At 30.1% G+C, this 14,168-nt stretch overlaps 3 protein-coding genes across 4 annotated transcripts; 2 read left to right on the forward strand and 1 right to left on the reverse strand.

Moving 5' to 3' along the window:
• Positions 1–2,734: 2,734 nt before the first annotated feature.
• On the forward strand, positions 2,735–3,569 carry LOC110412038 (histone H2A). The gene is made up of 2 exons (XM_021422447.1): positions 2,735–3,033; positions 3,133–3,569. The coding sequence occupies exons 1-2, from the start codon at positions 2,824–2,826 to the stop codon at positions 3,370–3,372; spliced, it is 450 nt and encodes a 149-aa protein (XP_021278122.1). The 5' UTR covers positions 2,735–2,823; the 3' UTR covers positions 3,373–3,569.
• Positions 3,570–3,979: 410 nt separating this feature from the next.
• On the forward strand, positions 3,980–6,376 carry LOC110412506 (glycine-rich RNA-binding protein 4, mitochondrial-like). 2 transcript variants are annotated; one of them, XM_021423046.2, is made up of 5 exons: positions 3,980–4,336; positions 4,492–4,560; positions 4,639–4,745; positions 4,851–4,920; positions 5,873–6,376. In XM_021423046.2, exons 1-4 carry the CDS (start codon positions 4,240–4,242, stop codon positions 4,896–4,898), a joined length of 321 nt encoding a protein of 106 aa, XP_021278721.1. In that variant the 5' UTR covers positions 3,980–4,239; the 3' UTR covers positions 4,899–4,920; positions 5,873–6,376. The 2 variants fall into 2 exon arrangements, with proteins under 2 accessions (XP_021278721.1, XP_021278722.1); XM_021423047.2 differs by having other exon boundaries at positions 5,982–6,376.
• Positions 6,377–6,445: 69 nt separating this feature from the next.
• LOC110412507 (small RNA-binding protein 11, chloroplastic-like) lies at positions 6,446–7,692 on the reverse strand. Its single transcript, XM_021423048.1, has 4 exons — positions 7,536–7,692; positions 7,371–7,439; positions 7,128–7,234; positions 6,446–6,764 (listed from the first exon to the last, which is right to left on the reverse strand). The coding sequence occupies exons 1-4, from the start codon at positions 7,570–7,572 to the stop codon at positions 6,693–6,695; spliced, it is 285 nt and encodes a 94-aa protein (XP_021278723.1). The 5' UTR covers positions 7,573–7,692; the 3' UTR covers positions 6,446–6,692.
• Positions 7,693–14,168: the final 6,476 nt, after the last annotated feature.

The raw sequence follows: 14,168 nt of genomic DNA on the forward strand, positions 1-14,168 counted from the left end.
CGTCGCACACTCCTAATTATTATGACTTATTGTAGTGTTGAGTTGATAACAATAACTTTAAAATAAAAAAAGAATAAAAAATAAAAAGATAAAAACATAATTTTTTATTTATATGACTATTTATTTTTATTAGATTTTTTAAATATTAATAATCATTAATTTAATTAAAATATTAATATTTAGTAATCTAAATATTAGTATTTTATTAATAATTTAATCATGAATATTTTATTTATAATTTAATCATTAATATTTTAAAATGTTAATATTTTATTTAATTTAAATATTATTGTGATTAATTGTTATTTTATATTATTTTAAAATATTAATAATTGATAATTTAACTATTAATATTTTACTTATAACTTAATCATTTATATCCTAAAATATTAATATTTTATTTAATTTAAACTATGATCAATTATTTTATTTTATATTTAAATATTAATAATTAATATTTTTAATAGTAATATTTTATTTATAATTTAGATATTAATATTTTAAAATATTAATATTTTATTTAATTTAAATATTATTGTGATCAATTATTTTATTTTATTTTTAAATATTAATAATTGATTTTTTATTTAAAATATTAATAATAGATAATTTAAATATTAATATTTTATTTTTAATTTAATCATTAATATTTTTAAAATATTGATATTTTATTTTATTTAAATATTATTATGATTAATTTTAATTTTATTTTATTTTATTTTTAAATATTAATAATTGGTAATTTATTTAATATATTAATAATTGATTATTTAATTATTAATATTTTATATATAATTTAAGTGATATTATGCTTATTTATTTTAAATTTATTTTTTTAAAATAGGAATAATTTATAATTTATTTTATTAATAATTGATAATTTAAATATTTAATATTTTATTTATAATTTAATTTTTAATATTTTAGACCATTAATATTTTATTTATAATTTAATATTGATATTTTATTAAAAGTTAGATAAGGGAGAAAAAGAGGAGAGACGGAGAAAAATAATATTTTATACAAATAGAGTTGTAATTTTTTAAACTTGTAAAAGGTATTTTGATCTTTATAATTTTTTGAATTTATTCGCTAACCATGTAATAGCTAATATAATGGAGAGGGTGGTATTAGCTATTCTTTAGTTTTGGAGGATTTTGAAAAATAGTCAATCCTATGAAATGGCTATTCCTTGAATTATTTCTCAACCAAATAAACGAATCAAAATTCTTCAAGAATAACCAAACATGCTATTAATGTTTGACGCTTGTTCTTCTTTTGATCTTGTGCTTTTCTAAATCTTTTTACATCATAAATTGGTGAAAACCTTCAATCTATACCTTGAAAGCCTTTTAGAGTCATTAGGGGTGCATTAAATGTAAAAACTAGCCATTTTTTGCTTCAAAAACACATTTAACAGTTACTAGGTACCAATTCCTGCCCTTGGTATTGATACTTTGAGCTGCGAGAAATTCAAATCTTGCAAGGAGGTATCAATGTTTACTTAGTAAGTATAGATACTTACAAGGCAATGGCATTTTGTTTAATCATGATCATATATTTTAAGTTGATTATGACACTTTTAACACATTTTGTGTTAAATGAAAAGTAAGAATAAGTATCATAATCCACGTAAATGTTAAGAACAATGATAAAGATAATAACTTAACACTTCTCATAAATGAATAAAACTTTTCATAATGGTTGCTATGTGAAAATAATCTTAACAAGTATAAATTTGAATCTTTTACTTCTATTGATGATAATTTATCATGTTTTTCTTAAATAACTAAAATCGAATATGTTATTCCATAATTTGAACACAATAATAAATTAAATCTTAAAATAAAATGTCAACGAAGGTTAAATTCAATAAGCATCTACTTTTAAATTTTCAATATTGACAGATGTAAGTTAAAATTCAAAAGTTTGTATTTTTCAAATTTGATAAAAATAAATAAATTTTAAATATATTTATTGATATTTAATTCTATATGTACATATTTATATTCATTTATAAAAAAATTAGAAAATTAAACCAACACTTTGAATAAGAAAATATATTCATTTATTGTTGAAAAAAATTATTCTGATGCATTATGCTTAAATTTAAAATAAAGATACAGATGCAAATGGAAAAATATTATATACTTTTAAACATTGAAGAGAAGCTTATCCAAAATCCAAACTCCAAATTAAAATTACTTAATTAAGGCAATAAAATCAGGTAATAAATTTATTCCTTAAAAAAAAAAGACTTAAATTTGATTCCTTCTAAATCATTCAAACCAACATATCGAGATTAAACTTGTTAACCATTCAAATTAACCTGCCAAAATGGAGCTCGATCCCAATTATCATCAAAATAGATTATTGAATTACGAGCAAAAGCTATAATTAGAAACCAAAAAAGTTTACTATAAGATAGTGATGCACTATAAAAGGAAATTGATTTTGCACTAACAAACAGTGCCTTCTGAATCCCGAAATTCAGAAGCGGGAAACGAAAAATATTTGTAAATGGCGCCCAAATTTATTCCTCAAAGAGAAACAATTTCAAAAATGTTCCAACTCGCTCCTCATTGGTTCATTCGAAACACACACGGATCGGCCCGAAATAATCTTCGACCGTCGATACGTTTCCAATCTAACGGCTCTCGTTCTCCACTGGCTCCACTCCAGCTCTTACAAAACCACCGCTATAAAATACACGAACATCCCATTATCCGCTCATCATCTCTAGTGAATTCCGATATCCAGATCGGTCTTACCAACTTCATTTCTTGAAGCGGTAGCGGGTGTTATCGGGGTTGGGTTGAACCAATGGATACTGGAGGAAAAGTAAAGAAGGGTGCTGGAGGAAGGAAGGGTGGCGGGCCAAAGAAGAAACCTGTTTCAAGGTCCGTTAAAGCTGGGCTCCAATTTCCCGTTGGAAGGATCGGGCGTTACTTGAAGAAAGGAAGGTACTCGGAGCGAGTCGGAACCGGAGCACCAGTTTACATGGCTGCCGTTCTTGAGTACTTAGCCGCTGAGGTAACTGAGAGTTAAATCATTCAATGACACATCCATTTGTTTGTTTTTTTTTTTGTTGAGAATAATTTTCAATTTTGATGGATTTAAATTTCGATTCAGGTTCTGGAATTGGCTGGAAACGCAGCGCGTGACAACAAGAAAAACAGGATCATCCCAAGGCACGTATTACTCGCAGTGAGGAACGATGAGGAACTTGGGAAGCTTCTCGCCGGCGTTACCATCGCCCACGGTGGCGTCTTGCCAAACATAAACCCTGTTCTTTTGCCAAAGAAGACTGACAAAGCCACAAAGGAACCCAAATCTCCATCGAAAGCCACCAAGTCTCCCAAGAAAGCTTAGTTCGATCAAGAAACTCCGATTTTTAGGCCTTCTTTTGTTCTTATTTAGTTGTATGTGATTACGGGGTCTTTAGGATTTTGCTTGTTAATGTTGATGTGTAGGTGGAAAACTGTTTCAAAGAAAATTTAAGATATTATTGTTAGATTCCCATTATCATGTATGTGATCCTCCTGGAAATGAAACTACTTGTTTCGTTACATGCTGTTTCAGTTCAGTTCGTTCCTCTGCTTTCTGGGACTTTTTTCAGTTGTTGGGTTGCACATGCTTGCATTTGGTCCTTTATTCCATTCAGCTTATCCCAGTGTGCCTTTATTCCTCGCTTTCTGTTCTTGGTATCTTTCTCTTTTTCTTCCTGTAATTAAGAATGAATTGGGGGAAAAACAAAGATTAAAACCTTCTGAAGCTGTTTCGTGTTAACAATGCAATAGTAATATTGAAAAAACAAAGACAAATTTAATGGTTTGGAGTTTGAGGCATTTGATTGGGTATTTTCCCATACGCGGTCGTTTAAGCTATTTCTACAGTCTTTAGCTAGGCCAATGCTTGGAGGAATAAAAAAAAAAAAGAAGAGGCTTTAACTTATGCCATTTGAAGCTTAGAGGGCCTATTTCATACATTCAACGTTTCAAATACAAGATAGGAACAGAAGGCCAATTTCACTTCCATCCAGTTGTTTTGGTTTCAATTTCTTAGGTAATCCATCACCATTCGATCTGAGATCTGCAGGTTTAACCAATGTCCCGCACTAGGGGCACCTTCTTTGCCTCTCAAACCACTCTGATATACAATCTGGGAAAACTTTCCCGCACTGATTTCTGAGCTTTTGCCCGCCGGCCGCCGCACTCACAGCGCTGAATAGCAAAAAGCATGCAGAGTTTAAACGGAGCCTTTCGTCTTTTTCGTACAATCCCATTGGCTGGGTCGCTTTCGGTTCGCAATTCTTGCTCCAAATTATTCGTTGGAGGTCTTGTAAAATTTTTTCTCCTCGTTTTTCTCTGTATCCAAACGGTGACATTTCTGGGCTCAAAAGAAAAAAAAAATTCCAAAAAGCGGTTATTTACTATTTTGCTTCAATGTTACTATTAGATATTGATTCGTGAAAAGTGTTGGTAATTGCAGGGCTGTCTTATGATACAAACGAGACTGTTTTGAAAGATGCTTTTGAGGAACATGGTGAAATCATTGAAGGTAATTTTCTCGGATTCTTATTTTCTTTGACGTATATTTGTGTCTTACGCCAGCAAAAACATGTTGAAATTTTAGCAGTTCGGGTTATTTGTCATCATGTGAGTGGGAAATCAAGAGGGTATGGATTTGTGCGGTTTGCTTCTGAAGCTGCAGCTGATGCTGCTCTTAAAGAAATGCATTCTCAGGTGAGGAAGTGATGAATTCATTAAATCAATTATTACCATTCGTTTTTCTATCTAATATATGAGCAATTTTGAGATTTTCATGTTGCATGTTATGTTTGTCTTTAGGTATTGGATGGTAGAAATATTCGTGTTGAGTATGCACACAAGGGATGATGGTTGATGTTTTTCGACACAGGTTTGATTTCTTTGATGTTTGTAGGTATTGATTTCAGTCAATTAATGTAGGACAACTTGATACTGTCAATGCCTTTCATATGTTTGATCAGTGAGAAACTTAGGGGCATGTCAAATATCTTTGATGGACAGTTCATTTGATTCACGAGATCTTTGTAACACATTTCAAATAAATCTCCTGAATCAAGATTTGAACCTACAACTAAATGGTTTTCTAAATCTAGTTTGTGTGCTGATTAAGCAAGTGAGCAGCTCAACCTTTGAACATACTTCAGTGAGTTGGTGAAGAGCCAATATCAAAGTGGCAGATCTTTGACACAGAACAATCCACTTCAAGGAATGTGCCCATGTGCATGGCCATAAATAATATATAAACTAGTCTCGGAAGGGGTGGACAATTAGCTATAGACAATGTCATGTACGTTTTTGACAATAAGTTATAGACAATGTCATGTACGTTTTTAAACAATTTTCATTTCAGCTACTTGTCAAGTCTTTTAGAGATAAATACAATTGCTTTTGTCTACGAGAGGTAGACTGTTGTAGATGGGGAGCCATTTTCTCTTTTTCCATTGGGTCATTGTGATTGAATTTGTTGTTAGAGAACAAGTTACATTGGCAGAGCTTATATGGTTGACATGTGATGTTTAACCAATCCATCACTAGGACCATCATGAAGGTGTTTTAGAATTATGGTATAAGCTGCATTTGGTAGGTGTAGGCTTCATTTAGTAGAGACTATTTACCCAGCTTGTGCGACTCAACCTTGTAATCCAGGAATTTGGTGTCAGTGGGATAGTTGTTGTCCTTACATCCTTGTGATTTCTGATGAATGGTTTTTGCTCGTCATCATCATTATCCTAGCAAATAGCAAGTGTCATTATTCTTTTTATTTTAAGTGGCTAGGAAGTAGATCATATTTAATGTGTCTCTATTTTGATTATGTACTGTAGGTAGCTCTGCTTGCCTCAAAAGTTTGACTGAATCTTGCACGCCATGTTGTGATGCAAAATGAGGATATTGATGCTGCCACCTCATGGACCGGTTAATTTGCGTTTGCAGGTCCAAATGCGAACAATGGATTTTTTTTCTGGAAACATTATAACTCAAGGGTTTCCATTTGGCATGGGATTGGGGGCATCGGTTTCTTGGGTCCAAAGGGATGAGTTTTCTTTCATGCCATAATGATCCCCAAAACTTGGAGTTGGCTTTCTGAGTAGAATGTTTGTAGCTTGCTGTGCACTAGTGACAAACTTGATGCAGCTTATTCAGGCAGGGGTAGTATGGATTAGGGAAATGGCAGCTTAAAAGCTAGTTCTTTCTTTTTATGTTTTCGAAATATTTGACTATTTGAAGTTGTATTATTTTAGCTCTGGCTATCCAAGTTGCAAGATTAGCTGAAAGAAATGCCATATTGGCAAATATGTTGGCCAGATGGATGTTCCCATATGAATAATAAACCTTGCCCTTCACACCCATATGAATAATAAACTTTGCAATTCCAATGTGAAAGGAGACACAAATGATAGCAGAAGAATAATCAATTTTTTAAGATGATAATAACAATAATAATGTTTTTATGGCAGGTTGAAAATATACTTTTGCTCATCACTGCTGTAGTTACATTCTCTAAATATTTTGTTCTCTAAGCACAGGGTAGGAAGATCTTATGTTACAAACTCTGGGTAAATGGAAAGTCTATCGAACGACGTATAGTGCCATTCTTTTCAGCAATCTGTATTATTTTCTGGACTTTTGACTCTGTCATTCTTGTCAGCTATCTGTATCATTCTTTGGACTTCGATTGTTTGCGAATTCAACAAAAATCAACCTTCCGCGCACAAACTGTGCAAAAAAAAAAACCAAAGAAAATAAAACAGGGTGCGCCTGGGAATTATTCAGACTGGTTAAAGCACTCTTCACTACACAAAACAAAACTAACACACCTACTCTAAAGCGGCACTAAGCAGAGTATTAATCAAATTTCGTTACCATAAGCAGAAATTTCTTACGGTATCACAACATATGCAGAACTATTTTACAGTAAATCAGGTTTTGTTTAACCCCACATTTACCCAACGTATCAGATGACAAAATCACCATCGCCACTAGTACTTAACTGTACTCGAAAATTCTGTCCAAAATTCTGAATTCCCAGATAATATTAGATGCAAAAAGAAGTGCAGTGATGGTGAATTTAAGAATTACCCTGCCATTCATGGCTTTCAATGCCTTCTGTGCCTCATTCTCGGTTTCAAATGTAACAAAACCAAATCCTTTAGGCCTTTGAGTTTTCGGATCTCTGATTAGTTTCGCTACACACACAAAAACAAGACAACACAATACAAGAACCGGTCAAACCGTATGATTTTCATAGAAAAGACAATCCAATACAAGAACCGGTCAAATGACTTCCATAGAAAAAAAAAGGAAAGATGAACAATTCAATACCTTCTTTAACAACACCGAACGGTGAAAATAAAGTTTTGAGATCTTGATGGGTTGTGAAAAATGATAACTCTGTGACAAAGAGGAAGAATTAATTCTTTAAAACAAAACCCAAATTAATTAGAAAGAAAAAGAAAAGTAAAAGGGAAAGAGAGAAGTAACAGTAACTGTTCACGAAGAGTTTGGAACCTAGCCTCTTTGCCATCTGAGGAAGAGATGAAGTGCAGCCGCTCTGTTTAAACTGTCAAGTGTTTGCTGCTGTCATAATCCCTCTCAAGTAGCGGCGGATGGAGAGTGGAGGTGGGGGTCGCGGATAAAATTAAACCTGTATAATTTTATTATTTTTAAATAAATTAAATGAATTAATTTAGAGTGGCATGAATTTTTATTTTTATTTTATATTAGCAACATATGAATTTATAAAGGAAATTGTAGTTATATTATTACAATGTATTTGTAATTGAAATGAATTTAGTAATTTATAAATTTGAAAACATAAAAACATGTCGGGTACTGTTTAGTTTATGATGCTTAATGTGAAAATTTAATATTAATTTTTTTATTTTTTGTTTATTGATAAATTTAAAAATTTATATTTAAATTATCAATAAAATTTTATATTATAATTTAATTTTATAAAAAAATAATTAATTTTTTTATTTTAATCATTGACTTCATTTATGACTGCCACTGTTTTAAAACGATAAGTTTATTAGAGAAACTTTGAATTTAGACAATCTTCTAACTATCGTTATATATTTTTTTTATTTGGTACTGAGAGCTTAATTGGTTTGATTTTTTTTAACTTAAAAATTATTATAAAACTCTTATGAAAGATAATAGTTCTTAAAATAAAATTAAAATTATTTGATAAATTTATTTTTATAAATATTTTTTATGAGTTTTAATTTTGATTAAAATTATAAAGGTATTTTTTTTAGGGATAATATTATGATTATTTTTAACAAATGGGGATATTTTTTAAATAAAAATAAAACTTCTCTTGTGTTTATAAAAGAAAGAAGAGAAAGCTCCTCCCTAAAGCTTTTGTTTAATTCTTTTTGTCAAATTTTGCTTAAAAAAATTATTTTTTTAAGAATTTTTTAAAATTTTTATTTAGTTTAGCTTTTGTTTTTAAGACGTAAATAAATTAAAAAAAAAATCAAACCAAACAAATACTAAGCTTTGTTTTCCCATATGATAGAGAATACTGATCTTTCAATGAATATGGTGCCACCAAATGAATTCATCATGCATAACCTGCAGTAAAACAATGCAGAAGCTTGCCTTTTTCCCTGCTTAAATGCTAGTCTATCAAAAACTGCTCTATATCTACTTCTAAAGGCAGCAACAACTCTAGAGTAGTGACTGCTGAAATGGCAATCTAGACATGAGCAAGTGACTCTTCGCAGAAAGTGTATGCTTATGGATTTTTTTTCTTTTCACTTCACAAATGCTCGGCTAACAACAATTGTTTTAGTTATAATTCGTTTCAATGCAAGAATCTCAAGCCAAATTCTAAAGATTAACAGCAATTGTTCACTACTAATCTCACATTTAGAGTCCTCAGTACTGACTGATGTGAAAAACCTTCTAAAAATTGCTAAACTAGCTGGAAAGTGGAAGGGAGAAGAGGCTAGAATCCTATGAATGAATTACATGTTTTATTCCTTACAATAATGATTGTCCAGGTCATTTCATTCCTTCACATATGGCTTCTCAGTGTCAGCACATAACATCTGCTTTCCATCCCAAAACAGCAGCTTCTTCCTGCACCAATGATTTCGAGTCAAAATCAACAGAAATTTATATACCAGTAGTTTTATTAGTGATGGAGTTCAACATTGGAAAAACTATTTACAGGTGGAGGAGAAATCTTCCTTCCCTTACTATTATGTTACAGCAATATAGAACATTGTCAACTACCTATCTGCATCACAAAGGAAGAAAAGAAAGTCAGACGAAGAAACAGAGTATACTCTGTTTATACTAACAAGAAGGGTATAAAATCACCATAATAACAATATCAGTAGCAGTAACCTTTCAGGGATTCAACTAAAAGAGATAACAGTAACAGTTCAAGAACATTAAACAGCAAGGTTCTCATTATCAAATAAAAATGATTAAACCAAAAAAAAAAGAAAAAGAAAAGCAAAACAATAACATCAAGAGTGAAGATAACCAAATTGGCATGGTTTATTAGGATTTTAGGCTGCATGTTTCTTTATGCAAGAAGTAAAGACATGCAAATGACTACATGTTAACTGGGAACATCGAAAGCCATGCAAGAACACCAAGAATAGTTCAAGTATCACTAAATTAAAAAAAAAAAAGATCTTCCCAATATCATTCTTGGTTTGCACAAGCAAAGAGTGATTCATTGGAACTTCAAAGAAGCGAAGGTGTGAAACTCTACGGAGTTTCCCAAATCCAGAACTTTTAAAACACATGGAATTATGAAAAAATATGAAAATCATGCAAACAAATGGAAGAAAGAGTTGTTACCTTGTAAATGTAGTTTTCCTTGGAGACAATGTGGATGCTGCGTTTGCGGCACACATAGAAACAAACATCTGGAATCGTATCAAACGTAGTTAAATTTGAGGATAAGAACTCCGATACTGCAACCTTGGATGATGAAAGGTCTTCCAGAAATGAACTCAAGATGATATATAGCTGTATTCAAGAAACAATAATGTTGAAACTTGAAATTCTGAAAAAAGTTTCTTAAGGCTCTTGATTCTTGTGTTGTTTATACCAGTTTTTGACCTTCTCGAATGAGTTTAATAGATGAAGTTTCTTGGGTTTACTTTGAGATGAAGAGAAGTTCGGTTGCGAATTGTCGTGCAATGGGTTCTAAAGAGGGCATATAAGAGCAAAGGAGACAGTGAAGGGACTCACAGTTTAGAAACACAAAAAAGGACAGGAAAGGAAAGGACTGAAATTTATCGTTGAATATAAAGGCTAAACATAGATAAAATCATGACCTTTAACCTCATGCAACTGCAGAATTAATGCATTAAGACCCTTGAGCTGGAGTCAGATGTCAATCCAATTTACAATATGTTTTCATTTATCACTGTTTAAGCTTTTAGCTGCATTTTTCCGGGTAGTCTCTTTCTGCTTTCATGTTCTCTACATAAAACTCATGAAACCATTTCCAATACGCCCTCTTCCTATCGCAAGAACCTCCCTCCTCAAAACCTACCTTCACAAGTTTATAATCTACTTTTGATTGTTGTCTTGGAAACCGTCTGCAATGGCAGAGTATTCATCCACCCGAGATTTCAACAATGGGCTCTTCACACAGCATCATACACACCATTCCACGAACTCGTTTCTACACATACCGTAACTTTGGAAACCAGCTCCTGTTCTCTGACCAACAGGTTACAAGGTAAAAACTCTGTTTGTCTCTCTCCATCTATCTATTGATCTATCTACACTCCTTCGTAAATTTTAAGTGATCTGAATCCCTTCGAAACCATATCTTTTACAACAATATCAAGAAAGCATAATTTTTTTAAGTTTTAAAAGATATGTTTTTAAAATTAAATTTTTTAAAATTTTAAATATTTTTAATAAAAAAAAATTAGATAAAATTAACTTTAATGAAACTTTTTCATATGTACTTAAAAAAATATTATTGCACGTCATATTAAAAACAGTAAAAAAATTTCTTATTATAAGTTCAATTTAAAAAAATCTTTTATTATAATTTTAATTACTTTTAGTCAATTTGTTATATAACTTGACAATAATATGTTTTAAAATATTTTAAACAAATTAAAATAGTTTTTATTTTCTCTATCTTGCCATTTAGATAAAAATTTTAAAATTAAATCTCGATTTTTCTCTTGTCAAATATTATCTATTTCACAATCCAATTCTTTTTCACCATCCCAAAGAGCAAAGATGACATTAAAGTATATGTTTTAGGATATTAGGTTTATTGGTTTATTCATAACCTACTGTATAACTTTGGCAACTTAAACATGCCTGCTAGTAGACAAATCAATTAGTTATTAGGTATTGCATTACAGGTTTTTATGTATTGTGTTATTAGTTTTTAGATATTGCGAGACTGATTTTTATACATTACGTGGCTTAATCACTGTGCCTCTGCTTTTAAGCATTGCATGGCTTAATTATTGCGTCTCTTGTTTTAGGCATTATGTGATTCGTTTTTAGGCATTGATTAATTGATTTTTAGGTAATGTCTAAGCCACCTAAAAATTAATCACCCAATACCTATTAACTAATCATGTAATGTTATATCAACTAGTCATGCAATACTTAAAAATTATTTATATAATACCTAAAAATTAGTTACATAATGCCTAGAACTTAGTAATGTAATGTCCAAAAATCAGTTATGTAATGTCTAAAAATTACCAAAACTACTGAATTTTATTTACCGAAATTAAAAACTTCAAACAATACACCATATTTCATTTAATAACATAATTAACAAATATACCTACTTGACGAAGAATACTTAAAATGCTCAAAAGTTTTTTTTTCATGCATTAAAAACCACTGCAAAATGCTCAAAGTGTTTAAAGGTTTTTCTTTATGGCAAAAAATTCTCCAAAATTAATGATCTAGTGAGGAATGCTCAAAGGATATGAGTTGGTTTGAGACGCGGACCTAACATTTAAATCGGTTTCATAATAGATAACTTTGTCCAAAATTAATTTTTTTGAGTAAAAATAGTTAAATTTATAAAAAGAGTTATTTTCAAAAATACTTTAAGTATGAGGGGTTCTTTTGAAAAGAATTCAAAAAGATTTTTTACACATTATGTTGAAAAAAAAATTATTATGCGTTATGTTGAAAAAAATTATTGCACGTCTGGTTTAAAAAAAATAATTATTGCATACCATTTTGAAAAAATGTTACCTTTACCTGCTATGTTCAAAATTTTGTTACACGTCTTGAAAAAACAATTGTTATATGTTATGTTGAAAAAAAAATTATTACACGTTTTGAAAATAAAATTGTTATACGTTATATTGAAAAAATATTATTGTTAAAATTATGTTGACAAAACAATTATTATACGTTATGTTGAAAAAAAAATTATTAAAAAAATATTACAATTATCTCCTAATGTCTCCATAGACAATTGTTTCCTCAGTAAATTTGTTTTTTTGGCTTCCTCTCAAATTCTAAACACTATTTTATTCCAAATAAAGCTATACTGTCAATAATGGAAAGTTGGGTTTCATTTAAAATGGAAGGTGTCAGAACAAGATCCTAATATGGAATGGGAATTGACTGATTTATGCTGACACAAAAGAGCCTGCTTATGACAAATGAATAATAAGAAAGGAAATCTATAGAAGCTTTCAAGTAAAAGCTTCAGTAAACATGCAAATTTTCGGAAGCAAAGGAATTCTTTTTTATTTTCTTTTTTCATTTTAGCTCTGATTTTTTTTGCATTGATTTTGACGATTCTTTAAGTAGTTAATACTTTGAATGGGGTTTAATTTACTATGTCAAAATTGTAAAAGTTGTGGTCTATTAGTAATTTGTTTGAAAATACCGCATACACAATACAGATAACCAACTTTTTATACAAGGCAAATAATTCCATTGACTATTTTGATGTGCTCTAAAATTGAATTTAACATCTCTTTGGCAAAACTTATAACTATATATTAAAGGAAGTCTCAAAAGACTCTTGGCTTGACACTTGGTAAGCTCTTTGCTTGACACTTGATATTTTATATGTGAGACGCATGACCTACTTAAAAGTGTTTTTGAGTTTTTGTGTTTTTGAGAAAGCTTGGTGGTCATTTCATCTCGCTTTTAATCTCCAAATGATTTTTTTTCTTTCCTTTCCCCCTTCTTTCTGCTGTTTCTTTGCTTTGTGTTGGATGGCTCTTTGTGGTCACGTGTCTAATTGATATAGGCATAGGCATGGCTTTTTGGTTTTTTTTCACTCTAGTGCTTCTACATTTTTTCCTTGCGCTCTAGGTTTTTCTCCTAGTCCTATCTTCAATTTTGTTGTCTCTGTCTTCTCTTCTTTAACTATTGTTTTTTTTATAATTTTATTTTATTTTTTTTATTTTAATATTTTTTTAATATAACATGTAATAATTATATTTTTTAATATAATATATGATAATTTCTTTTTACAACATAATATTTAACAATTAAATTTTTAATATGATCTGTAATAATCAATTTTTAATATAACATGTAATAATTAATTTATAATATGATATGTAACAATTATATTTTACACATAATTTTTTATCGTATGTAATAAACGTTTCATTCACCTGTCAACTTAACTCTTCATTGTAAGAAATCGAAACATTTGATCTTTGATTGTTATAATTGAAATGCTTAATCCTTAATTTAAAAAATACTTAAACCTTTAACCCCAATTTAAGTATTTAGCTAACAAAAAATTATGACAATCCATCCTATATAAAAATACAAAAAATTTATGAAGAATATTTCACAACAAGATCACATAAGAAAAAAAATTCGCATCATGGACCATTTTATAAACAAACCCAAACAATTTTGTCATCCCGAACCCTTTTGGTTTTTTCCTTCTCTCAGTTTAGTACCACACATGTACTTTGTAGCCAAATCCATAGTCAAGGTTCAGGAAAACTAACATTTGGCGGAAGTATGATGGAAAATGTGGATTTAATCCAACAATTATTCCACTAAAAAAAGTCATCGTTCATCTGTCCTGCACAAAACCTAAACCCTTCAATCATAAAAATGAAAAAGCCGCAAAATCTCTAGTGCTTTTCAATTTTCATCATTAGAATGCAG

Source organism: Theobroma umbraticum, unplaced genomic scaffold, assembly GCF_002168275.2.
Source record: "Theobroma umbraticum cultivar Fairchild unplaced genomic scaffold, ASM216827v3 scaffold_95.0, whole genome shotgun sequence".
Taxonomy (NCBI): Eukaryota; Viridiplantae; Streptophyta; class Magnoliopsida; order Malvales; family Malvaceae; genus Theobroma; species Theobroma umbraticum.

Coding starts and splice junctions, on each gene's coding strand:
- LOC110412506 (XM_021423046.2), top strand. CDS start 4,240: ATGCAGAGTTTAAACGGAGCCTTTCGTCTTTTTCGTACAATCCCATTG. Junction 4,337..4,491: donor CTCCAAATTATTCGTTGGAG/GTCTTGTAAAAT, acceptor TGGTAATTGCAG/GGCTGTCTTATGATACAAAC. Junction 4,746..4,850: donor TTAAAGAAATGCATTCTCAG/GTGAGGAAGTGA, acceptor GTTTGTCTTTAG/GTATTGGATGGTAGAAATAT.
- LOC110412507 (XM_021423048.1), bottom strand. CDS start 7,572: ATGGCAAAGAGGCTAGGTTCCAAACTCTTCGTGAACA. Junction 7,440..7,535: donor TTCCAAACTCTTCGTGAACA/GTTACTGTTACT, acceptor TCTTTGTCACAG/AGTTATCATTTTTCACAACC. Junction 7,235..7,370: donor GTTCGGTGTTGTTAAAGAAG/GTATTGAATTGT, acceptor TTGTGTGTGTAG/CGAAACTAATCAGAGATCCG.
- LOC110412038 (XM_021422447.1), top strand. CDS start 2,824: ATGGATACTGGAGGAAAAGTAAAGAAGGGTGCTGGAGGAAGGAAGGGT. Junction 3,034..3,132: donor TTGAGTACTTAGCCGCTGAG/GTAACTGAGAGT, acceptor ATTTCGATTCAG/GTTCTGGAATTGGCTGGAAA.